At 42.8% G+C, this 27,254-nt stretch overlaps 1 protein-coding gene across 1 annotated transcript in view; it reads left to right on the top strand.

The window, feature by feature from the left end:
• The window catches only part of bms1 (BMS1 ribosome biogenesis factor), a 120,297-nt gene that overhangs the window by 36,737 nt on the left and 56,306 nt on the right, over nt 1-27,254 (top strand). Inside the window, exons 10-11 of the mRNA XM_060854027.1 lie at nt 7,471-8,084; nt 18,524-18,622. Of these exons, the coding sequence (XP_060710010.1) occupies nt 7,471-8,084; nt 18,524-18,622 (713 nt within the window). The remainder of the gene's footprint in view (nt 1-7,470; nt 8,085-18,523; nt 18,623-27,254) is intronic.

The raw sequence follows: 27,254 nt of genomic DNA, 5'->3' as shown, positions 1-27,254 counted from the left end.
GCAGCAGGTCAGGCAGCATCCAAGGAATAGGAAATTCGACGTTTCGGGCATAAGCCCTTCTTCAGGAAGGGCTTATGCCCGAAACGTCGAATCTTCCGTTCCTTGGATGCTGCCTGACCTGCTGCGCTTTTCCAGCAACACATTTTCAGCTCTGATCTCCAGCATCTGCAGACCTCACTTTCTCCTAGAGAATAGGGCTTCCCAAAAGATCAGCAAGGCGGTCTTTGTATGGAGCCGCAGAAAATGGGGAAGATACTAAACAAGTAATTTTGCATCAGTATTTACTGTGGAAAAGGATATGGAAGATATAGACTGTAGGGAAATAGATGGTGACCTCTTGCAAAATCTCCAGATTATAGAGGAGGAAGTGCTGGATGTCTTGAAGTGCGTAAAGCTGGAAAAATCCTCAGGACCTGATCAGGTGTACCCTAGAACTCTGTAGGAAGCTAGAGAAGTGATTGCTGGACCTCTTGCTGAGATATTTGTATCATCAATAAGTCGCAGGTGAGATGCTGGAAGACTGGAGGTTGGCTAACGTGGTTCCACTGTTTACGGGTGGTAAGGACAAGCCAGGGAACTATAGACCAGTGAGCCTGATGTCGGTAGTGGAAAAGTTGTTGGAGAGAATCCTGAGGGACAAGATGCACATGTATTTAGAAAGGCAAGGACTGATTAGGCATAGTCAACATGGCTTTGTGCATGGGAAATTGTGTCTCATAAACTTGCTTGAAATTTTTGAAGAAGTAACAAAGCGGAATGATGAGGTCAGAGGGGTAGATTTGGTCTATATAGACTTCAGTAAGGCGTTCGACAAGGTTCCCCATGGGAGACTGATTAGCAAGGTTAGATCTCATGGAATACAGGGAGAACTAGCCATTTGGGTACAGAACTGGCTCAAAGGTAGAAGACAGAGGCTGGTGGTGGAAGGTTGTTTTTCAGACTGGATGCCTGTGACCAGTGGAGTGCCACAAGGATTGGTGCTGGGTCCTCTACTTTTTGTCATTTACATAAACGATTTGGATGCGAGCATAAGATGTACAGTTAGTACGTTTGCAGATGACATCAAAATTGGAGGTGTAGTGGACAACGAAGAGGGTTACCTCAGATTACAAACAGGATCTTGACCAGATGGGCCAATGGGCTGAGAAGTAGAAGATGAAGTTTAATTCAGATAAATGCGAGGTGCTGCATTTTGGGAAAGCAAATCTTAGCAGGACTTTTAATGGTAAGTTCCCAGGGAGTGTTGCTGAACAAACAGACCTTGGAGTGCAGGTTTACAGCTCCTTGAAAGTGGAGCCCAAAAACTAGTGTGGACTTACGAGTCTGTCTTTTCATTTAAAAAAAATAGAATCCCTACAGTGTGGAAACAGGCCATTTGTCACAACAAGTCCACACTGACCCTCTGAAGAGTAATCCACCCAGGCCCATTCTCTGACCCTAATACTCTACATCTATTCCTGACTAATGCACCAAACCTACATATACCTGACCGCTATGGGCAATTTAGCATGGCCAATTCACCTAACCTGCACATCTTTGGATTGTGGAAGGAAACCACTGCATCTGGAGGAAACTCACGCAGACAAGAGGAGAATGTACAAACTCCACACAGACAGTTGCCCAAGGCTGGATTCAAACCCGGATCCTTGGTACTGCTAACCACTAAGCTACTGTGTCGCCCAGATGTTATTGTGTGATTTACAATTGATCAGCTGTTGGAAAATTACAATCAATTACTGTTACTTTTTGCTAATGAACAAAGATTCTGGTTTGGTATGCCAAATCATAACTTGTTGCTGCAATTTGTTATCAAATGAAAGCATGCTTGTTTTAAATGGGGTTTGTTTAAAGAAATAGTCAATGATGCTGTAAATGGGAGACGCTACTGTCTAGAACTAATTGAACTTCTCCATTTGGTATGTTAATTCTCCAATATTTGATATTCCTTAGGAGAGGGATCGTATCAGTCGCTCAGGAAGAGAATTTAGAAAAGTACACTGAAAATCATTGATTGTCTCATCAATATTTAATTGATCTGTACTTAATGAAGACAGGAAATCATAGTGATTTGACAGGGACTGAAACCTTGCAACTTTTTTGTTCTCTTATCCCAATATAAATATTTATGTAATAACTTTCAGAGGTGAGGTGGAAAGGAGTCGTAAATGCATAGATACACATTTTGTTGTATTAGATTAGATTAGATTAGATTAGATTAGACTTACAGTGTGGAAACAGGCCCTTCGGCCCAACAAGTCCACACCGACCCGCCGAAGCGCAACCCACCCATACCCCTACATTTACTCCTCACCTAACACTACGGGCAATTTAGCATGGTCAATTCACCTAACCCGCACATCTTTGGACTGTGGGAGGAAACCGGAGCACCCGGAGGAAACCCACGCTGACACGGGGAGAACGTGCAAACTCCACACAGTCAGTCGCCTGAGTCGGGAATTGAACCCGGGTCTCTGGCGCTGTGAGGCAGCAGTGCTAACCACTGTGCCACCGTGCCGCCCACGATTTACTTGTTCAAGTTTCCACAATAGTTTAATCCTGGAATCGTCTGAAGTGACACAATGCAAGTTATCCGTGACTGGAAAGAGATTTTATGAAATCACTGACATAAGCTCACTGTCTTGAAAATAGCTAGGAAGCTCTCTTTTCAGTTCTTTTAGGCAGATGGTTGATTAATTCCTAAATAATAAGGATAGTGAAGATACTGTCTAACATACATAGAGCTGGGATTTACCATTGAAAGTGATTAAAGATGCAAAAACTTACTACAAGTCCTTTGCTAACTTGTGCCATTTGCAAAGTGCAGTGATGTTAATTTATTTCTTGAGGCTTTTTAAATGTGTTATTGATGTTCTAATTGCAAAAGTGAAAAATATAAATATCATAAACTTTCATCTCACTAATTATGTTGCAGGTGAATCCACATCCAAAAATCTGCAGTGAAAATGCTGTTCCATTTTGACATCTGTGACAAATTGTGCTTCAGCAGCTGAGGCAATCTACAACATCCTAAACACAATTGGCAACATTTGAAATCAAACAACTTACGAAAGTCTGAAAAATATTGTCAACTTGTCCTATCTCCCTATGTCAATTGATTCGTCAAAATATTCCAAAGTCAGAATCTTTGTCAAATAGTAATTATTTATCCCTTAGGCCGTAAGGTGTTTACCAAGATTTGTTGAAATATGTTCATTAGTTTTTGAAATATATTCTTTATACACATAGAAAGGTACAGCTTCTGCCCACGATGTTCTGCTGAGGATTATTCCTAATCTAAAATAAAATAACTTATGCACCCCTCAATTCACTGCTGTCCAAGTGCATATCCAGCAGTCGCTTAAATGTCCCTAATGACTCTGCTTCCACCACCACCAATGGCAACGCATTCCATGCATTCTCAACTCTCTGTGTAAAGAACCTACTTCTGATGTTTCCTCTATACCTTGCTCCTAATATCTTAAAATTATGACCCCTCGTGCCAGTCAATCCTGCCCTGGGGAAAGGTCTTCTGCTATTGTCTCTATCCATGTCTCTCATTACCTTGCATATCTTAACCAGGTCATCTCTCTTCCTCCTCCTCTCCAGAAAGAAAAGTCTGAGTTTAGTCAATCTCTCTTCGTAAGGCAAACCCTCCAGTCCAGGCAGCATCCTCATAAACCTTCTTTGCACCCTCTCCAAAGCCTCTGTATCTTTCCTATAGTAGGGCGACCAGAACTGGGCACAATATTCCAAGTGTGGTCTCACCAGGGACTTGTAGAGCTGTAGCAAAACCTCGCAACTCTTAAACTCGATCCCTATCCATTGGGTGGCAACTTTGAGGGATCTGTGCACTTGAACACCAAGATCCCTCTGTTCCTCCACACTCTCAAGAATCCTGTCTTTAATCCTGTATTCAACATTCGAGTTTGACCTTCCAAAATGCGTCACTTCACATTTATCTAGGTTGAACTCCATCTGCCATTTCTCAGCCCAGCTCTGCATCCTGTCCATGTCATGCTGCAGCCTGCAATAGCCCTCGATATTATCATCGGCACCTCCAACCTTTGTGTCATCTGCAAATTTACCCCTCAACCTCCTTATCCAAGTCATTTGTAAAAACTACAAAGAGATCAGGCCCAAGGACAGAGTCCTTCAGGGCACCACACACCGCTGACCTCCAGGCAGAATACTTTCCATCGGCAACCACTCTCTGCTTTCTGTCAGCCAACCAATTCTGAATCTAGTCAGCCAAATCTCCCTGTATCCCATACCTCCTGACTTTACGAATGAGCCTACCATGGGCAACTTTATCAAATGCCTTGCTGAAGTCCATGTGCACCACATTCACTGCTCAACCTTCGTCGATCTGTCTCGTCACCTCCTCAAACAACTCAATAAGACTTGTGAGGCATGATCATACGTTTCCAAATAGTCATAAATCCTATCCCTCAGAATTCTTTCCAAGACCTTGCTAACAACAGATGTAAGACTGACTGGTGTGTAATTGCCAGGGATTTCCCCATTGCCCTTCTTGAAAAGAGAAACAACATTCGCCTCCCTCCAATTCTCCGGTACGACTCCCATGGAGAGTGAGGAAGCAAAGATCTTCGACATTGGCTTAGCAACCTCCTTTCTCACTTCCCGGAGCAACCTAGGATAAATCTGGCCCGGCCCCGGGGACTTATCAATCTTAACGTTTGCAAAATTTCCAGCACATCAACTTCACCAATCTTGATCTGTTCAAGCCTGTTTCCCAGCTCCTCAAAGTTCTCGTTCAGAACAAGGTCCCTTTCCTTAGTGAAAACCAATGCAAAAAAACTTACTTAGGGCTTCCCCTATCTGCTCAGACTCCACGCACGAGTTCCCTATGCTACTCCTGACTGCCCTACCATGATCATTCTCTTATTCCTTACATATGAGTAAAATGCCTTTGGGTTCTCCCTAATCCTTCCTGCCAAGCCTTTTTCGTGTCCCCCTCCTGGCTCTTCTCAGTCCATTTCTAGTAAGCCGGTAATCCTGTAAAGCTGTATTAGATCCTTGCTTCCTCCACCTTACATAAGCTGCCTTCTTTCTTTTGACGAGAATCTCCTCTGTTCTTGTCATCCAAGGCTCCTTAATCTTACCCGTTCTTGCCTGTCTCAGAGGAACAAATTTGTGCATCACTCGCAACAACTGCTCCTTAAACAGTCTCTGCATGTCTGATGTGCTCTTTCTGTGGAACAATTACTCCCAATCTGTACTTCCCAACTCCTGTCTGTCTCATGGTAAATGTGAAACAGTTGTGGTCACTGTCACCAAAGTATTCTCCCGCCACAAGAACTGACACCTGTCCTGGCTCATTGCCGAGCACCAAATCCAAAATGACCTCTCCCCTTCTTGGCCTGTCCACATACTGAGTAAGAAAACCCTCCTGACCACACCTGACAAAAACGGCTCCATCCAAACCATCTGCACTAAGGAGATTCCAGTCAATAATGAGAAAGTTGAAGTCACCCATAACAACAACCCTGCTACATCTGCATTTTTCCAAAATCTTTGATTTCCCTACTGCCATCAGGGGATCTGTAGAAAACTCCCATTGAGGTGGCTACTACCTTCCTGTTCTTAACTTTCACCCATACTGACTCAGTGGACAAACCATCCTCAACAGCATTCGTTTCTGTAGCTGTGATGCACTCTCTGATTAGCAATGCTACACCCCTCCTCTTTTTCCACCCTCCCTGTTCTTTTTAAACACTATAAACCCTGGAACATCTAGCAACCATTCCTGCCCCTGTGAAACCCACGTCACCGTTATGGCTGCAATCACATAGTCCCAAGTAATGATCCATGTTCTAAGTTCATCACTCTTATTTCTGACACTGGATTAGTGGTGCTGGAAAAGCACAGCGGTTCAGGCAGCATCCAAGGAACAGTAGAATCGACGTTTCGGTCAAAAGCCCTTCATCAGGAATACCGGCAGAGTGCCTGAAGCTCCACCCTTCAGGCACTCTGCCTGTATTCCTGATGAAGGGCTTTTCCCTGAAACGTCGATTTTAACGCTCCTCGGATGCTGCCTGAACTGCTATGCTCTTCAAGCACCACTAATCCAGAATCTGGTTTCCAGCATCTGCAGTCATTGTTTTTACCTTATTTCTGACACTCCTTGCATTAAAGCAGATACACTGTAACCGATCCCTTTCTGTCATTACGTGAAAAGCCTTCCCGATTACTGCCCTATCGACAACTACCCCATTCTCAGACATGTAGCTCTGGTTCCCATCCCCTTGCCAAACTAGTTTAAACCTCCCGAACCCCACGAACAAATCTCCCACCCAGGACATTTGTGCCCCTCCAGTTCGTGCAACTGTCCTTCCTGTAAAGATTCCATCTTCTCCAGAAAGCATCCCAATGGTCTAGGTATCTGAAGTGCTCCCTCCTGCATCAGACTTGTAGCCACGTTTTAAGCTGCATTCGCTGAATGTTCCTCACCTCACTGTCTCGTGGTACTGGTAGCAAACCTGAGATCATGGCACTACTCATCCTGCTCTTCGGCTTCCAACCTAGCTCTCTGTAGTCACTTTTCAGGTCCTGAGTCCCTTTCCTGGCTATGTCATTGGTGCCAATATATACCACAATTTCTGGCTGCTCACCCTCCCCCTTCAGAATCCTGTAAACCTGATCAGCGACATCCCGGAGGAACATGCAACTGTCCTATGTGCCATATCCTGCTAATCTGAAAGCCTACACAGGACTGAAAAAGAAACAGAAGAAAAGAAAAAATAAGAGAAAATCCAAAAACTTACCAAGTTTTCAGATTTTTAGTAATGATAGAGAAGGTTGATGAGAGGAATGTCCGATGGTGTAGGGTCTCGGATTTAGATCTCACCCACTCAAAAACATATCGGCAGCACTCGTTTCTCTCCACCCTGTCCCCTCGCCGCTCTGTTCAAAATGGAGGCCTGACTCTTGAGGTGAATCCCTTTTAAAGTGGAAAAAAACTGACTTACCTGGCAGCCTTCGTTTCTCTCTGCCCTCTTGTTTATTAGATTAGATTAGATTATTTACAGTGTGGAAACAGACCCTTCAGCCCAACAAGTCCACACCGACCCACAAAGCAACCCACCCAGACCCATTTCCCTACACCTAACACTACGGGCAATTTTAGTATGGCCAATTCACCTAACCTGCACATTTTTGGACTGTGGGAGGAAACCGGAGTACCCGGAGGAAACACTGGGAGATTGTGCAAACTCCACACAGTCAGTCGCCTGAGGCAGTAATTGAACCTGGGTCTTTGGCACTGTGAGGCAGCAGTGCTAACCACTGTGCCACTGTGTTGCCCTCAATCCTTGCCAATCTGGTCAAAATAGACTAATGGATGAAAACTTTGTCTCCCCCTATCTTTCGAGATGGAGGTAGCAAAGTTTGTTTTTGGAGCCAAATTTCCTGTTTAGCAGATGTATTAAAATTCCATATTCCATAAAACAGGTACTCGATGCCTAAAGAGGAGAAAGTGATTGACTCAGAGACTGGGCGGGTGCGACGCAGAGCTGTCTTTAAAGAAGAAATGGCTGAAAGTGGGGAAGAAGAGTCTGATACTGAAAGTGAGGCAGAGATTGGCAATCAAGACCAAATTGATTGCGAAAGAGAAATTTATCCCCAACCTCTTAAAGTTTTCAAGCAAGAGGAGAAAGAGTCAGAAGCTGCTACTGAAAGACCTGCATTTGATGATGCTGATGATTTTGAAATAGATTCAGAAGCAGAGGTGACTGATGAGGAAGATGATTCTGATGATGAGGAAGAAGACTTGGCTTGTGAATGTGAAGAAGATTTTATGCAATCTAATAAAAAATTACAGACATCAGTGATTAAACAAAATTTGGAAAGAATGTTGGACAGCAAGCAGAAAGCTGAGAGGCTAAGCTTAAACTTGGAGAACAATACTTCTGATGAAAGTGAAAATGATTTGGACTCCACAGTAGAACAGACAGAAGAAGTATCTGAGATAGTGGAAAACGAGATGCTGAGCCGAGATTGCAGTGACAGTGAAGAACATTATGAAGATTATGAGAAAAAGACCATGTCAAATGTAGAAACTACAGGTAAGCTAACTTATTTCTGTATCTGTTTGGATAAGATACTGCTGTGGACCTTTCCTATTGCATTCATTTTTTACAATATGAACAAGCAAGGTACACTGCTTTAATACTGTTTTTCACATGCTCATTATTCCTCCCTCGTGAGCTGGCCTGTGCTAGATCTGATGCATTGAATTCAAAATCTTTTGTGTTTTGATTATCCTGCTACCTCAAGCATGAAGTCTTCAGATCTCATGACCTCAGTCATTGAACCTTTGATACATTTCTTGTCCCCTTCACCCTGTGATTGTTACCATAACACTCAGCCTCTAAGCTTTCTCTAAATTCCTTTTTTTTAAATCCCTCGATCTAAAAACCATCCTGAGTCTCATTTCTGATTGAGCTTTCTTAATTTTCCTCCTCTTCAGTGTGGTGTCTATTCCACTTCCACTGTTCCCTTCTGTGACTGTGAATCTAGGATACCATGTTGCCTTCCTACTGTCAGGGTCAAAGAACTCTCAAAAGGTTGAAGCAAAGGCGAAAATAAGCTGGAAGTTCTTGTACACATTAGTAAGAAAAGCATAGTTGGGAGAGTTGGATGGGGGGAGGTGGAGAGCAGGGTGGAAGTGGTCCTAAGTAGCAGTGAAAATAGAAAGGTAGATGAGGATGATTCTCAATCAAAAAAGTTAATTAGGAAAGGCAGAAAAGAGCAAGTCAAAGATGAGGTAACTCTGATGAATTAAACTGCATTTATTTCAATGTAATGAACCTTACATTGATGAACTGATGAATTCAAGGCATGTATGGCAACATGGGACTGGGATACCGTAGCTATTACTTGGCTGAGGGAAGAATAGGACTGGCAGGTCATTGATACAGGTTTTAGATGCTGTAGAAAGAGTAAGGAGGCAAAAGTAGAAGGGGAGTGGCACTTTTGGTTAAGGAAAACCTTACTACTCAGGACATTTCTGAGGGATTCGTCCATTAAACTATATGGGAAGAACTTAAAAATAAGAAAGGGATAAACACTATGTTGGGATTGTACTATAGCCCGCCCAATAGTCAGAGTGAAATTGAGGAGCAAATATTTAGAGATGTCTCAGATATATTAAAGAATATTAAGGTTGTAACAGAAGGGAATTTTAACAATTTAAACAGACTGAGACTGCCATAGTGTTAAGGGCTTGGACGGTGAGAAATTTGTTAAATGTGTTCAAGATAATTTCTTTATCAGTATGTAAATGTGCCTACTAGAAAAGGAGCAAAAGTTGACCTTCTCTTGGGAAATAAGGCAGAGCAAGTGACTGAATTGTTAGAGGAACACTTTGAGAGGAGTGATCATGATTGTATTAATTTTAAAATAGAAAACCCTTACATAAAGTTCTAAATTGGAGTAAGGCAAATTTTAATGGTATGAGTCAGGAATTTTCAAAAGTTGATTGGAGTAGACTATTCAGAAGTAAAGGGATGACTGATAAATGGGGGGGCTTTCAAAACTATGATAACGAGAGTCCAGCGGCATTATGTTCCTGTTAAGTGAAGAGTAAGCATGGTAGAAGTAGGGAACAGTGGATGAATGAAGATATTGAGTACTGGTCAAGGATAAGAGAGAGTCATACATTAGACACATGGGATCAAATGAAGCTCAGGCAATTAAGAGGGAAATCTGGAGGGCAGAAAAGGAATATGAGGTCTCGTTGGCCAATAAGGCAAAAAAAAACCAAAAAGATTCTGCAAGTATGTAAAGAGCTACTAAGGAGAGAATAAGGCTCCTTAAAAATTGTAGGTGTCGTCTATGTATTGAATGTTATGCGATGGGATAAGTGAATATTTTGTGTCAGTTTTTACTGCAGAGATAGAAATGGAGGCTAGAGAATTTTGGGGTAGTGAGGAAATAAATATTGATGTTTTGAAGACTATTCATTTTACTGCTGGAGGGTGATAAATCTCTGGGACCTGATCAATGTATCCCAAGATATTGTGGGAAGTTGGAGTAGAATTTGTCAGGCCCCTGGCAGGAATGTTTGTATCATCTAGAGCCCCTGGTGAGCTGCTGGAGAGGATGGCTATTACTGTACCTTTATTTAAGAAGGTTGTTAAGGAGAAGCCGGGGAACTATAGACTTGAGTCTGACACTGTTGGTGAGTAAATTGTTAGAGGTTTAAATTAGATTACTTAGTGTGGAAACAGGCCCTTCGGCCCAACAAGTCCACACCGATCTGCCGAAGCGCAACCCACCCATTCCCCTACATTACCCCTTTTTACTGAACACTACGGGCAATTTAGCATAGCCAATTCACCTGACCTGCACATCTTTGGACTGTGGGAGGAAACCGGAGCACCCGGAGGAAACACGCAGGCATGGGGAGAATGTGCAAACTCCACACAGTCAGTTGCCTGAGTCGGGAATTGAACCTGGGTCTCTGGCGCTGTGAGGCAGCAGTGCTAACCACCGTGCTACTCACTTAGATTACATTACAGTGTGGAAACAGGCCCTTCGGCCCAACAAGTTCACACCGACCCGCCAAAGCGTAACCCTCCCATACCCCTACATTTACTCCTTACCTAACACTGCGGGCAATTTAGCATGGCCAATTCACCTGACCTGCACATCTTTGGACTGTGGGAGGAAACCGGAGCACCCGGAGGAAACCCACACAGACCCGGGGAGAACGTGCAAACTCCACACACACAGTCACCTGAGACGGGAATTGAACCCGGGTCTCTGGCAGTGTGAGGCAGCAGTGCTAACCACTGTGCTGCCCACAGAATCAGGTGATTCTGAAAGATAGGATTTACATGTATTCGGTGAGGCAAGGGGGCAAATAGCGTTAAGGAGAACCCAAGGGGTTTTTTACACATACATTAAGGACAAAAGGGTAGCTAGGGGGAGAATAGGACCCCTCAAAGATCAGCAAGACAGCCTTTGTGTAGAGCTGCAGGAGATGGAGGAAATACTAAGCGAGTACTTTATACCAGTATTTACTGTGGAAAAGGACATGGAATATATAGAATGTCAAGAAATTGATAGTGACATCTTGAAAAATATCCATATTATAAAAGAGGAACCGTTGGATGTCTTGAAACTCATAAAAATGGATAAATCCCCAGGACCTGATCAGGTGTACCCTAGAACTCTGTGCGAAGCTAGAGAAGTGATTGCTGGGCCTCTTACTGAGATATTTGTATCATCGATAGTCACAGGTGAGGTGCTAGAAGACTGGAGGTTGGCTAACGTGGCGCCACTGTTTAAGAAAAGTGGTAAGGACCAGCCAGGGAATTATGGACCAGTGAGCCTGATGTCAGTGGTGGGCAAGTTGTTGGAGGGAATCCTGAGGAACGGGATAGTCAGCATGGCTTTGAGTATAGGAAATCATGTCTCACAAACTTGACTGAGTTTTTTGAGGAAGTAACAAAGAGGATTGATGAGGGCAGAGCAGTAGATGTGATCTATATGGACTTCAATAAGGCATTCGGCAAGGTTCCCCATGGAAAACTGATTAGCAAGGTTAGACCTCATGGGATACAGGAGAACTAGCCATTTGGATACAGAACTGGCTCAAAGGTAGAGGATTTAGGATAGCGGTGGAGGGTTTTTTTCAGACTGGAGGTTTGTGGCCAGTAGAGTGCCACAAGGATTGATGCTGGTCCACTGTTTTTCATCATTTAATATAAGTGATTTAGATGCGAGCATAAGACATACAGTTAGTAAGTTTGCAGATGACGCCAAAATTGGAAGTGTAGTGGACAATGAAGAAGGTTACCTCAGATTACAACAGGATCTTGATCAGATGGGCCAATGGGCTGAGAAGTGCCGATGGAGTTTAATTTAGATAAATGTGAGGTGCTGCATTTTGGGCTAGCAAATCTTAGCAGGACTTCTACACTTAATAGCAGAATTCTAGGGAGTGTTGCTGAACAAAGAGACCTTGGAGTGCAGGTTCATAGCTCCTTGAAAGTGGAGTCACCGGTAGATAGAATATTGAAGAAGGTGTTTGGTATGCTTTCCTTTTTTGGTTAGAGTATTGAGTACAGAAGTTGGGAGGTCATGTTGTGGCCATACAGGACGTTGGTTAAGCCAGTTTTTGAATACTGCATGTAATTCTGGTCTCCTTCATATTGAAAGGATGTTGTGAAACTTGAAATGGTTCAGAAGAGATTTACAAGGATGTTGTCCGGGTTGGACAATTTGAACTATCGGGAGAGGTTGAATATGCAAGGACTGTTTTTCCCTGGAGCATTGGAGGCTGAGGGGTGACATTTTAGAGGTTTACAAAATCATGAAGGGCTCTGATAGGATAAATAGACAAAGTCTTTCCCTGGGGTGAGAGAGTCCAGAACTAGAGGGCATAGGTTTAGGGTGAAAGGGGAAAGATATAAAAGAGTCCTAAAGGGCAACTTTTACATGCAGAGGGTGGGACATGTACGGAATGATCTGCCAGAGGAAGTGGTGGAGGCGAGTAAAATTGCAACATGTAAAAGGCATCTGGATGGTTATATGAATAGGAAGGGTTTGGAAGGGGATATGGGCTTGGTGCTGGCAGGTGGGACTAGATTGGGTTTGGATATCTGGTTGGCATGGGTGAGTTGGACTGAAGGGTCTGTTTCCGTGCTCAACATCTCTATGACTGTTTGAGGATAGTCAGCATGACTTTATGCCAGGGAAATTATGTCTCTCAAACTTGATTGATGTTCTTAGTGAAGTAACTAAAATGATTGATGATTGCAGAGCGATAGGCATTGTTTACTTGGATTTTAGTAAAGCCTTTGACAAGGTTCTAATTAGTAAAATTAGATCACATGGGATTCAAGGAGAGCCAGTTGGATGCAAAATTGCATTGGCAGTAGAGACACAAGGTGGTGGTGGAGGTATTTTTTAGACTGGAGGCCTGTGACCAGTGGTGTTCCTTGCGATCAGTGCTGGGTCCACTCTTGTCATTTATGTGAAAGATTTGGAAGAGCATGTAAGAGTCTTGGTTAGTAAGTTTGTGGATGACACCAAAATTGTAATTATGGACAGTGAAGAAGGTTATCTAAGGTTACAAAAAGATCTTGATCAATTGGGCCAGTGGGCTGAGGAATGGCAGATGGAGTTTAATTTGGATAACTGCAAGGTATTGTATTTTGATTTAAAAAAAAACAAGAGCAGGACTTACACAGTTCATAGTAGGGCCCTGGGTTATAGAACGGAGAGACCTATTGGTTCAGGTGCATAATTCTTTGAAATTCCTGTCACATGTAGACAGGGTAGTTAAGAAGGAGTTTAGCATATCTTCAATGCTCAGACCTTTGAGTCTCGCAGTTGGGACATTATGCTGAGGCTTTACAGGATATTGGTGAGGTCTCTTCTGGAGTACAGTGTGCAGTTCTGTTTGTCCTGCTATTAGAAGGATATTATTCCCTACAGAGTGGAAGCTGACCATTTGGCCCATTAAGTCCATACTGAAACTTCAAAGGGCATCCCATCCAGAACAATGCCTTACACTGTCCCTGTAACACTGCATATCTCATGGTTAATCCACCCAATCTACACATCCCTGGACACTCTATAGGGCAATTTAGTGTGGTCAATCCACCAAGCCTGCATATCTTTGAACTGTGGGCAGAAACCGGAGCATCCGGAGGAAACCCATGCAGACATGGAGAACGTGCAAACTCCACATAGATAGTATATCGAGAGTGCAAGTCCCTGATGCTGTGAGGCAGCAGTGCTAACCACTGTACTGCCCCAGAAGATTCAGAAAAGATTTTACCAGGATGTTTCCGGGAATGGAAGGTTTGAATTATAAAGATTGGCTGGGGCATTTTTCACTGGAGCTTAGGAGGTTGAGGGGTGACCTTACAGGGATTTATTTCCCTCGGTTGGGGGAGTTTTGACAAGTGGTTTTTCTCTTTGTTTACAAGTTGCTACAGTGATCCTTTTCTTAAGTTCTCTCTCCGCTGTCTTGTAAATCACAACATGTTTTTTCCTATGGTTTTCAGGAAGGTTCAGATTTCTCCTTCTGCAACCTATTTTATAGTTTTATTTTCTTCTCTCTATCAGAATTAACTTTTCCAATTCTTTCTCTGTAGTTGGAGACTTTTAACTTTTCTGTGTTTTCCTTCTTTTATCTGGAGTATCAGTTTTGTCTTTATCTGATAGTGAGTGATTGAAAGAGTGTCTATTCCAGGAATACAGTTCGTTCTTGGAAATGGCCCAGCAGGGTCAAAGGGGGAGTGATGCCCCTTGTAGTGGAGAAGCCAAAGGAAAACCAGGGAACTGAGAAGTTAACAGAAAAATACTCTGGAATTTTTCTGAACTGTGTGGTAACAAGATCCCACTGTCAAAGTTAAGAGGGAGAAGGGAAGGAAGTTAAAATATCAAGAGAAACGGGAGCTTGCCAGTTTCTAATAGTAAGCGATGAAAGTATTTGCCCTCTGCCTGAAATATTACCAGAGGGGGTGATAATCTGCAGGATACATGGAGAGAGATTTTACGTTCCTCTGTGTAAGATCAGGTTGGAAAGTCCACTCAAGTTTGGGTCTAGAATCTGAATAGATTTGAACGGATTTGAGCTACAAAAGGTCTAGCAGATTTAAACAGTCTTGGGGACTAGATCTTTAAATAAACCGTAAGTGGGAAGTGGAAGAATCTGTTTAATATCGGTTACTTGTGGTTGGTTAAATTGAAAGTGAGGGAAATGGCTCTGAACATTGCTAAAGTAGTTATGGGATTTGAAGATGCTTCCCAACTTTGCCAAGAAAGTTTAGAAAGACAGAGGAATGATATACTTTTAGAATTAGCAAACATGTTAAAATTGGGTTAAACTAGGGATAATAGGAAACTGAAATTGTAATGGAGTTAGCCAAGCAGTTTGGTGTATCAGAGTAACAGTCTCACATGGTGGAGTTAGAAAGAATTAGATTGCAAATGAGACAACTGGAGTTAGAGAATGAAAGGAAGGTGAGAGAGTTTGAATTACAGTTAAAAGTAGAGGAAAAAGAGAGGAAAGCCCCAGCAGAAGAAAGCCAGAATTTTTGAGTTGGAAAAGATGAAGTTAGAACTTCAAGCAAAAAAACTTCAACTGACAAGTAAAAGCACAGGAGGGTGATGATGAGCAAACCCATCGTTGCGAATAGCCTGGTAGTGATATGTACAAATGTGTCCAAACATTATTAAAATGTGAAAGCCTTTTTTTATTTCTTTTGAGAAACTGGCAAGGGAGATGCATTGGCCTGAGACTGTGGGTAATGATCAAGGTGGTAGGCAGAGTTAGTGAGATGTTTGGAGCGCTGTTAGATGGGGTGTCAAAGAGATCATGAAGGTGTCAAAAAAGCTATTTGAGTGCCTATGAATTAATACCAGAAGCATATAGGCAACAGTTCAGAAGCATAAAGAAAGAATCAGGTCAGATTTAAGTTGAGTTTGACAGAATTAAACGTAGCAACTTCGATAGATGGATGAGAGCTTTAAAGATAGACAAGATGTATGAGGATGTTGGAGGAGGTCTGCTGGAGGAGTTTAAAAACTCACTTCCAGAAATGATAAGAACAATTTGAGGAACTAAGTTCAAACAGTGAAAACAGCTGTAGAGATGGCAGATGAATATGCATTAGTGCATAAATTGAAATTTAGCTTCCAACAGCAATTTCATTCCGTGAGGGATCGAAATTGGGAAAGAGGGAGATCATTCACTGAAAAACAAGAAGTAGATCACACTGGAAATAGTCTACCACATGAGAAAAAAGAAACTCATGAAGGTGAACAGGAGGTGAAAGGCCTCAGGTGTTTTCACAGTATTAGGGTATGACACACAAAATCACAGTGCTGGTGATTGACGAAAGGCGATGGGACAGAGGATGTGGTAAAACAGGCTAAACCAGTGGAATTAGTTGAGGTAGTGAAGGAAATTCCAAAAGAAGTTGAGGAGCTGCAGGAGAGTGCACAGCCTAGTTATGGCTAGAAAGTAAGATCGTGCCCGATCTTTACTAAGACTTCACCTTTGCGGATAAGGTTTACTCAGGAAGAACGGGGTGAGCCAACTGCTGTCTGAAGAAGGGGTGAGAGTCAAGTATCATCTGAGAAAGAACTATTGGTTTCTTACAAGAAATGTCTGTGCCTTCTTTAAAAAAACACTATTATATCTAAAAAGGTACAAAGCCCATTTAGCAAATATTCTTGACCTCAGAAATCTGAGAAGGTGTTTTAGACAGAGGAAGACAGCATGAGATACGGAGAAGAAAGGCTGAGAGGACAGCAGAACATTCCGGAGGATCCATGTGAACTTAGTTTCTCAAAGTTTTAATTTATTGTTCTTATTAATTGGATTTCTATAAGTAGGTCCTGTGTTATTGAAACAGCATACCAAGAGAATTTAATTAGTTAGGGAGTAGTTAGGGAATAATTGTTCAGTTGTTTAAAATTCTGTTAATTTGTTCACCATTGGAATTCGATAAATAAATTGTTAATTGTAGAGTAAGTGAAAAGATTTCATTTCATTTATCCATCACTTTATAACAGATTGTGGGTGAAAGGTAGGTTATACCACCTGTGGTACTTCATCAGTTTAAGCTGAGGTGCTCCCCTGGGGTAGTTCAATTTTAATTATCAGAAGGGGGTCAACCTCTGCTTTGTAATGGATTAAGACATGAAGTTTCAAAGTTGCTCATCACTTGTCTGATTTCGTAAGTTGATCAGTTGTGAATCAAAAATAGACATTCTTTCAGTAGGCATCTCTCTGAACACATTTTAGAAATCTACACCATGGTAAATGAACTTCTGTTTTAAAGACAAGACCCTTGCATTTCCAAGTTTAAAATGGTGAACTTACCAAGGTCAACTTGGGTAAAAAAAGAGATGGATATATATTTGAGAATGGTGAATTTCAGAGGGCTACACAGATAGGGTTAGAAAATGAGACTAGCTGAGTAACTCTTTTGGGAACCAGTGCAGATTTGATTGGTCAAGTGGCCTCCTGTACTGTAAAAATTTTCTTATTCTAAAATGGTGCACGTTAAAAAAAGCTATTTGTTCAATAGCTCAATACTTTTTTCCCCCTCTCCACTTGGATTTCTTTGGAGTAGGTTGCTGTGTGATTAGGAATCTGTGTTCCTGTGGTGAAGCCTGCAGTCCTGATGAAGGGCTTATGCTCGAAACGTCGAATTCTCTATTCCTGAGATGCTGCCTAACCTGCTGTGCTTTGACCAGCAACACATTTGCAGCTGTGATCTCCAGCATCTGCAGACCTCATTTTTTACTCGTTAATTAGAACGATCAAGAACCTGATTAAGATGCAATTGATTTGACGAATTCCCCCCACTCCCACATTGGTCATTTTACCTTGTTTACTAAGTGGAAGATAAGTACTGCAGGTGCCCAGTAGGAAGTCAGTAAGACCTCAATTCAGCATCATTCCCGTGTGATAAAGGGAGAAAGAGGTATTTAAAGTACCAATTGTTGAATGAAACATGAAGTATATAATGTTGGCTAATTTGCATATTTAATTAGTGTGATTACATTAATGGTCAATTAGAGAGTTAAATGACTGCTTTGATCTTGAAGGCACCGCTATCATTTAGGGATATGGGTTCCACTGATTCTTTGTGTTGGGGTGGGAACTGGTGGTGTTCATTTCTACTATCTCCTAGAAAGAGCTTCTACCTCTCGGCTTCTACTGAAATAGTGAAGTGAAGTGCTACTTTGTGTTTTCAAATTCATGCATGACTGACGCCTCCCCATCTTTGAAACCTCCTCCAGCCTCCAACCCTCCCTGCGCTCTTTTAATGCTGGATTAATCACTCCACAATGGCTGGCTATGGCTTCAGCTCCCACCCTAATTCTCTGACCAAGTTTTTGCTCATTTGCTCTAATGTCACCTACTATACTGTAGCATCATAGAATTATAGAATCCCTACAGTGAGGAAAGTGGCCATTCAGCCCATTGTGTCTACACTGCCCCTCCAAAAAGCATTCCATTAAGACCCAGCACCCCTGCTCTCCACATGACTGAACCCCGTAGCTAATCCACCTAGCCTGCAGATCTTTGGACTGTGGGAGGAAACTGGAACACCTGGAGGAAACCCTTGCAGACACTGGAAGCACATGAAAACGCCACACAATCACTCAAGACTGGAATCAAACCCTGGTCCCTGTCGCTGAGGCAACAGTGCTATTCACTGAATAACAGTGTTGCCTGTCTTTTTTTTCTGAAGCCGCTGTGAAACAGCTTGGGGTCCAGTATTAGAAGGATTTTGCTTAAACACAAATTGTTTTGTTCTTTTGTGTCATTGAAGAATAGTATGTAAATGAATGTTACTGTGACAATTCCATTCTTTTTACTTTTTCCTCCAACCAGCACTATATAACATCTTAGTCATGTTTGCTCCCGTATCGTTCTATCAGTTTCGAACATTTTCTATTTATGTTTCTGGTTAATATAGGAAATTTATTTTCTATTAATACATTTGTTTTCTTATTTCTGAAGGATCGTTAAAGTGGAAAGAAGGACTGGCTCAGCGAGCAGCTGATGTCTTCTTAAAGCAACAGGCAGCTCTGAACCTTCAGAAACTGGTCTATGGAGCAGGTATGGAAACATAAAATGATCAACTGCTCAGAACCGTTAAAATGCATCGTAAAAAAGGGGATATGGTAAATTTGCAAAATTGTCTCACTGATAGGAGGCAAAGAATAATGCTAGAATTTTTAATTAGGAAAGCTGTTTCCAAGGGAATTCCCCAGGGATCATTATTGACTACTTTGCTTTTGTGAGGAAGAAACTGTATAGTATGAATGGACTGGTCAGGTGGGGAGAAAAGGGGCATATGGAATTTATTGTGGAGAAATGTGAAGTGCTGTTTATAAGGAGGACTACAGATCAAGGAAATAGACCTGGGAGTGTTGCTGAACAAAGAGACCTTGCAGTGCAGATTCATAGTTCCTTGGAAGTGTAATCACAGGAAGATAAGATAGTAAGGAAAGCATTTGGTATACATGCCTTTATTGGTCAGTGTGTAAAGCATAGGAGATGGGAGATCATGTTCTGGCTGTACAGAACATTGGTTAAGCTACTTTTGGAATACTGCATGCAATTCTGGTCTCCGTGCTATAGGAAGGATGTAGTGAAATTTGAAAGGGTTCAGAAAAGATTTACAAGGATGTTGCCAGGATTGGAGGGTTTGAGCTGTATGGAGAGGCTGCATAGATTGGGACTGTTTTCCATGGAGCATCGGAGGCTGAAGGGTGACCCGATGGAGGCTTATAAAATCAAGAGGGGCATGAATAGTGTGAACAGCCAAGGTCATTTCCCTGGGTTAGGGGAGTCCAAACCTAGAGAGCATAGGTTTAATATGAGCGAGGAAAGATGTGAAAGGGAACTAAGCTGCAACTATTTCACACACAGGTTGGTGTGTGTATGGAATGAGCTGCCTGAGGAGGTGGTGGAGGCTGGTATAATTACAACATTTAAAAGCCATCTGGATGGGTATTTGAATAGAAACAGTTCAGAGGGATGTGGGCCAAATGCTGGCAAATTGGACTAGATTAATTTAGGATATCTGGTTGGCATGGGCAAGTTGGTCTGGAGGGTCTGTTTTTGTGCTGTACATCTCGATTACTCTTAAGCATCAGGGAACAGAGACACCTTGGAGTGCATGTCCCCTAGTTATTGAACCTTTATCTAAGAGAAATAACTACTTCCTAATCACGTTGTTCATGCCTGTCATAATCTTGTGCACTTTGACAGGTGCATCTCAGCCTTTTCCTAGGGTGAGAGAAATTTAATTATGAGGAAAATATGGAATAAACTTGGATTGTTTTCTTGGCACAGGAAATGCTGAGGGGTTATTTAATTGAAGTGTATAAACTTGAGATACCTAGACAATTAGTAAGGACATATTGACCTCTGCTACAGAAAATAACTAGGAGATATAGATTTGAAGTCATAACAGGAGCCTTAGAGGGAAAATAAGAAATCCTTTCATCAAGAAGGATATCTCTGTCTGGAAGGGTATTGGAGGTATAAATTCTGGTTCATTTAACCAGTACCTATCACTTGGAATCATGTCAGTAATATATAAGACTTGAAGTCAAGAGCTTGAAAGTGAGATTAGGTTGTGTAGTTTGTTTTTGGTCAGCATGGAAATGATGAGTGTAATGGCCAGCTATGTGTAGTAAATTTGTGATTCTGTACATTGTAGACTATGACTATTTTGTCCATCAAATCTCTGTTGACTGTTCTGAAGAAAAAAACTGGTTGGCACTTTCCTCTATTTCCTGAAATTTTTACCCCAAATATTTACATAATCTCATCAACATTTTCAGAGGTATGGGGTAGGTGAGACACTGCCACTATGTCATAAGAACTCTACCCCAAAAATCTTCTCTATGAACTTACTGTGTCTCCAATCTAATCTGGAATAGCTAATGTTCATTCACCCACATATTGACAGATTTATTGAATTGTTCCGTGATTAGTACAGTCATATATCCAGTCACTGGATACTTTTGGCAAGTAAAAGCTACTGCAAAAAATATGGAGGTATGGCATTGAGGGTGCGTTAGAGGTTCGGATTAGGAATTGGCTGGCTGGAAGAAGACAGAGGGTAGTAGTTGATGGTAAAGGTTCATCTTGGAGTGCAGTTACTCGCGGTGTTTTACAAGGATCTGTTGTGGGACCATTGCTATTTATCATTTTTATAAATGACCTGAAGGAAGGGCTAGAAGGTTGGGTGAGCAAGTTTGCAAATGATACGGTGGAGTTGTTGACGTTAAGGAAGGATGTGGCAGGTTACAGCGGGCTATAGCTAAGCTGCAGAGCTGGGAAGAAAGGTGGCAAATGGAGTTCAATGTAGGTAAGTGTGAAGTGATTCACTTTGGTAAGAGTAACAAGAAGATGGAGTACTGGGCTAATGATCTTGGTGTCCATGAACACAGATCTCCTGAAAGTTGCCACCCAGGTAAGTAGTGCTGTGAAGAAGGCATATGGTATACTGGCTTTTATTGGTAGAGGAATTGAGTTCCGGAGTCCTGAGGTCATGTTGCAGTTGTATAAGACTCTGGTGCTGCCGCATCTGGAGTATTGTGTGCAGTTTTGGTCACCATACTATAGGAATGATGTAGAGGCACTGGAACGGGTGCAGAGGAGGTTTACCAGGATGTTGCCTGGTTGCCTGGAAGATCGTACGAGGAAAGGCTGAGGCACTTGGGTCTGTTTTCATCGGAGAAAAGAAGGTTTAGGGGTGACTTGATAGAGGTGTACAAGATGATTAGGGGTTTAGATAGGGTTGACCATGAGAACCTTTTTCCACGTATGGAGTCGGGGGCATAGCTTTAAATTAAGGGGAGGTAGGTATAGGACAGATGCTAGGGGTAGATTCTTTACTCAGCGGGTTGCGAGTTCATGGAATGCCCCCACTGGTTCCAAATTTGGAGCCGACACTAAAGTGGGTACCAGACCTGGGATTGCAGTATTTAAATAGGGAAGATTGCAGACCTCTCTAATTTACTATCCAGAATCCAGTTAGAGTATTGAAATATTGGACTGAGTGCCAAATAAACACTGCATTATCTTCTTTACTGTTGAACTTCTTTAGTGTTGCTGGAGTAGTACTCTTGTGGGCAAGTGGAGAATAATCTATCATGCCCCTAACCTGTGCCATGTTGATGGTAAACAGACTTTATTGAGATGGGTAGTGTGTTATTTGTGGCATTATTTAAAAGACTGGGTACAGTTTCTGGTTAATGATCATTCCCAGGATTCCGAAAGAGTCATAACGTAGTACAGCACAGAAACAGACCCTTTGGTTCAATTCGTCCATGCTGACCGGATATCCTCAATTAATCTTGTTGCGTTTGGCCCATATCTTCTGAACTCTTCCTATTCATGTAAAGGCATCTGGATGGGTACATGTTGTAATTGTACCAGCATCTACCACTGTCTGGCAGCTGATTCCAAACATGAGCCACCCTCTGCATGAAAAAGTTGTCCTTCAGTCCTTTTTAAATCTTTCCTATCTCACCTTAAACCTATGCTGTCTAGTTTTGGACTCCCTTACCTTGTAGAAAAGACACTATCCATGATTTTATAAACCTGTATACGGCGACCCCCTCATCTTCTGACAATACAGCAAAAACAGCCTCAGCCTAATCAGGTCTGACCTTCCAACCCTGGCAATATCCTTGTAATTCTTTTCTGAACCCTTTCAAGTTTTTCAGCATCTTTCCTATAGGAAAGAGACCAGAATTGCACGCAACACTCCAAAAGTGGCCTGACCAATGTCTTGTACAGTTGCAACATGACCTCCCAACTCCTATACTCAACACCCTGACCAATAAAGTGTACCAAATGCCTCCTTCACTACCCAGTCTACCTGCAACTCAGTTTTTCAACAAAGTATGAACCTACTCTCTAAGGTTTTTATGTTTAGTAACACAACCCAGGACATTACCATTAAGTGAATAAGTCCTGCCCTGATTTGACTTTATCAAATGTAGCAGTGGGGAATTAAGCAATGAAAATTTCATCCATTGTCAAGGGGCGCTGCTTAGATTTTCCTTTGGAGATGGCTATGACCTGGGACTTTGTATTTGCCCTTATCAGACCAAATCACAAATCATGTGACACCAGGTTATAGTCCAACAGGTTCATTTGAAATCACAAGCTTTTGGAGAGTAGCCCCTTCATCAGGTGAAGTCTTATCAGACAAATGTGGTCCAGCTTTGCTGCATATCGACGTGGACTGCCTTGGTATCGGAGAATCGCAAATGTTGCTGAGTATTGTGCATGTGTCAGTGAACATCGCCATTTCTGACCTTGACTCCTGAAGAAGACGACTATGGCGCTAAAGTAATTGATGAAACAGCTACAGCTGGTTTGGCCAACAACAGTACCCTGAGGAATTCCTGTGAAGGTATCCAGGAGCTCAGATGATTAACTGCCAACAACAGCAGTCATATGACTCCATCAGGTGGAAGTTTGCCCTCGATGACCATTGATTCCAGTTTTCTAGGGCTCCTTGATGCCATATTTGGTTGAATATAGTTTTGATGGCAGGGGCTTTCTGTCTCTCCTCATCTCTGGAATTCAGTTCTTTTCTCCATGTTTGAACAAGGGTGTGATGAGGTCAGGAACACTGACCCTGGTGAAACTCAAACTAGGTGTCATTGAACAGGTTATTCCTCTGCAAATGCTGCTTGACTGCACTGTCAGTGAGCTCTTCCATCACTTAACTGATAATCAAGAAGAGAGGAATAGGCAAGTGATTAATGGCCAGTTGGATTTGTCCTATTTTTGTCGAAAGGACATATTTGGGCAATTTTTCACATTGTCAGATAGATCCTGCTGTGGTAGCTTAATAGGAACAACTTGACTGGGGCACAAGTTCTGGAGAACAAATCTTCTGTGCCAGTCACCTTCAATGTTGTCTTGATATCATATGCTGCAAATGTGTTGCTGGTCAAAGCACAGCAGGTTAGGCAGCATCTCAGGAATAGAGAATTCGACGTTTCGAGCATAAGCCCTTCATCAGGAACAAGAGAGAGAGAGCCAAGCCGGCTGAGATAAAAGGTAGGGAGGAGGGACTAGGGGGAGGGGCGATGGAGGTGGGATAGGTGGAAGGAGGTCAAGGTGAGGGTGATAGGCCGGAGTGGGGTGGGGGCGGAGAGGTCAGGAAGAGGATTGCAGGTTAGGAGGGCGGTGCTGAGTTGAGGGAACCGACTGAGACAAGGTGGGGGGAGGGGAAATGAGGAAGCTGGAGAAATCTGAATTCATACCTTGTGGTTGGAGGGTTCCCAGGCGGAAGATGAGGCGCTCCTCCTCCAGCCGTCGTGTAGTTGTGTTCTGCCGGTGGAGGAGTCCAAGGACCTGCATGTCCTCGGTGGAGTGGGAGGGGGAGTTAAAGTGTTGAGCCACGGGGTGATTGGGTTGGTTGGTTCGGGCGGCCCAGAGGTGTTCTCTGAAGCGTTCCGCAAGTAAGCGGCCTGTCTCACCAATATAGAGGAGGCCACATCGGGTGCAGCGGATGCAATAGATGATGTGTGTGGAGGTACAGGTGAACTTGTGGCGGATATGGAAGGATCCCTTGGGGCCTTGGAGGGAAGTGAGTGTGGAGGTGTGGGCGCAAGTTTTACATTTCCTGCTGTTGCAGGGGAAGGTGCCGGGGGTGGAGGTTGGGTTGGTGGGGGGTGTGGATCTGACAAGGGAGTCACGAAGGGAGTGGTCCTTGCGGAACGCTGATAGGGGAGGGGAGGGAAATATATCCTTGGTGGTGGGGTCCGTTTGGAGGTGGCGGAAATGGCGGCGGATAATACGTTGTATGCGCAGGTTGGTGGGGTGGTAGGTGAGAACCAGTGGGGTTCTGTCTTGGTGGCGGTTGGAGGAGCGGGGCTCAAGGGCGGAGGAGCGGGAAGTGGAGGAGATGCGGTGGAGGGCATCGTCGATCACGTCTGGGGGGAATCTGCGGTCCTTGAAGAAGGAGGCCATCTGGGTTGTGCGGTGTTGGAATTGGTCCTCCTGGGAGCAGATGCGGCGGAGACGAAGGAATTGGGAATATGGGATGGCGTTTTTACAGGGGGCAGGGTGGGAGGAGGTGTAGTCCAGGTAGCTGTGGGAGTCAGTCGGTTTATAATAGATGTCTGTGTTGAGTCGGTCGCCCGAGATAGAAATGGAAAGGTCTAGGAAGGGGAGGGAGGAGTCTGAGACAGTCCAGGTGAATTTCAGGTCGGGATGGAAGGTGTTAGTAAAGTTGATGAACTGTTCAACCTCCTCGTGGGAGCACGAGGCAGCGCCGATACAGTCATCGATGTAGCGGAGGAAAAGGTGGGGGGTGGTGCCAGTGTATATCATATGAAATGATTTGTTAGAAGACTGGTGTTTGTGATGTTGTGGAATTCAGGATAAAGTTAAGATCGATCATCCACTTGGCACTTCTGGCTGAAGATTGGTGCAAATTCTTCATACTTACCTTTTGCACTGTTGTGTTTGGCTCCTCATCATTGAAGGTGGGAGTAGTTGTCCATTACCTCCCACCATGGCTGGATGTGGCAGGACTGCAGGTCTGTTGTATGATCTATTGCATACTATCTCCACTGCTTGGCATGCAAGTATTCCTGTGTTGTGGCTTCACCAAACTGACATCTCGTTTTTAATGTGCTTGGTGCTGGTTTGCATGTCCTCCTGTACTCTTCTTTGAACTAGGGTTCGTCTTTCATCTTGAGGGTCCTAATAGAATGGGTGGGCATGATGAGTCAGGAGATTGCAGATTTTTGTTGAGAACAGTTCTGATGGTCCAAGTCACCTCATTGCTTCCAATTTTGGGTTGCTAGATTCACCAAAATTTATTCCATTTAGCTCAGTGGTTGAGACACAAAACAAAGTGGAAGATTTTTTTCAAAATGATGATGACATGTCATCTCCGTGAGGGCAATTCGGTAGTCACTCTTATCAATGATATAGACAGGTGTACCTGTAGATTGGTGAGGATTGTGTCAAGGAAGGTTTTTCTCTCTTGTTGCTTCCCTCACCACTTGTTGCAGACCAGTCTGGCAGCCATGTCCTTTAGAATTCAGCCAGCTCTGTTAGTACTGATGCTACTATTTTGCTGTTGGTGGTGGATATTGAAGTCTTTGCACTTCACAGTTATAAAGCAGAGCTGAAAATGTGTTTCTGGTTAAAGCACAGCAGGTTAGGCAGCATCCAAGGAACAGGAAATTCCTGATCAGGATTCCTGATGAAGGGCTCTGGCCCGAAACGTCGAATTTCCTGTTCCTTGGATGCTGCCTGACCTGCTGTGCTTTAACCAGCAACACATTTTCAGCTCTGATCTCCAGCATCTGCAGACCTCACTTTTTACTACAGTTATAAAGCAGGCTGTTCCAGTGCATGCTTGAAATAAACGATTGTGACCTGATTTCCTGAATCATCATTGTTAGCAGACATCAACTCAATCAAGTTAGCTTTTTTCAATTTCAGACTTTTTCAAATTTAATCATCTGCGATGCTTGGATTTGAATCCATATGTCCAGAGCATAAGCCTAAATTCCAGATTATTGTCATTACCACTATGCCACTAGGTAAGCATGATAGAAGAGGTTAGTGGGCCCGACAGGTTTTGCAACAAAATGGTGCTGTCACCATCATTAGACTTGATTTCAATTTCAGTTTTTTTAAAAATAATTATTTCAATAATTCGGGTTTGTTTGTCCCCCTTTTTGGACGAGTTCAGGACCAGAGGGCATAATATTAAGGTAAGAGGTGGCCTGTTCTAGACAGTGGATAAGGAGGAATTTCTTCGGAGAAGTAAATATATGGAATTCTTTACTGCAGAAATCTGTCAAGGCTGGGTTAAGTATATTCAAGGGTGAGACAGACAGACAGACAGATATTTTTAAAGTGTAAGGTAATTGAATATTATGATGAAAAAGCACAACATTGATCTGATAATCCTCAACTCCAATCGTGATATTATTGAATGGCAGAGCAAATTCAATGAGCTGAATAGACTACTTCTGCCCCTGCATTTTATGGTTTTAAATTGATCCACCAGCTGCAATGGTGGGATTTGAATCCATGTCTCCAGAAAGTTAACCTGTGTATCTGGATTATTTGTCCATAATGGTGATATTCCCATTATGCTACTGTTTCTCCAGTTGTTCTAACCCCTCTCTTATTCTAATCACACTTCACATTTTCGTCACAGTTTGTTTCGAAGCATTGGAGAAATTATGCTGTTTTCATTTCAAATATGAATAGTCATGTAGGGTTTAGCATAATTAACACACTTCTACAATTCAAATTCTGTGACCCCTGAGTGAAGCCTCTGACTAGGAGACTGTAGTGTGATAAAGTCTTGCTCTCTGGAACAGCTCTGACGATTTCATATAGTCCCTTGAATTGAACTGTTGGGAATGCACTTCAGTACAGCATTTATCAGTCCTTGAAGTGAGCAGATTAGCCAGCCCTGGAAATTGACAGAAATTGGAGTTGGCTTGATTAGTGTTGCATCGACTTGACGTGGACACTAACTTCCAAATATCTTCATGTGTTTGTAAGTAAAAGGTGGGCTTCAATCCTGCAACTGTTGGGACAGGTTGGCAGGTTAGCACTTAGAAGAGTGAAAAGTGATCTGATAGAATCTTATCAACTTCAAAGTGGCCTTTACAAGGTTAACATGGAAAAGTGTTTCCTCTTGGAGGTCAGTGTAGAACTAGGAATATTCCTA

Source organism: Hemiscyllium ocellatum, chromosome 43, assembly GCF_020745735.1.
Source record: "Hemiscyllium ocellatum isolate sHemOce1 chromosome 43, sHemOce1.pat.X.cur, whole genome shotgun sequence".
Classification (NCBI taxonomy): Eukaryota; Metazoa; Chordata; class Chondrichthyes; order Orectolobiformes; family Hemiscylliidae; genus Hemiscyllium; species Hemiscyllium ocellatum.
This window is presented reverse-complemented; position numbering and strand designations above follow the sequence as displayed.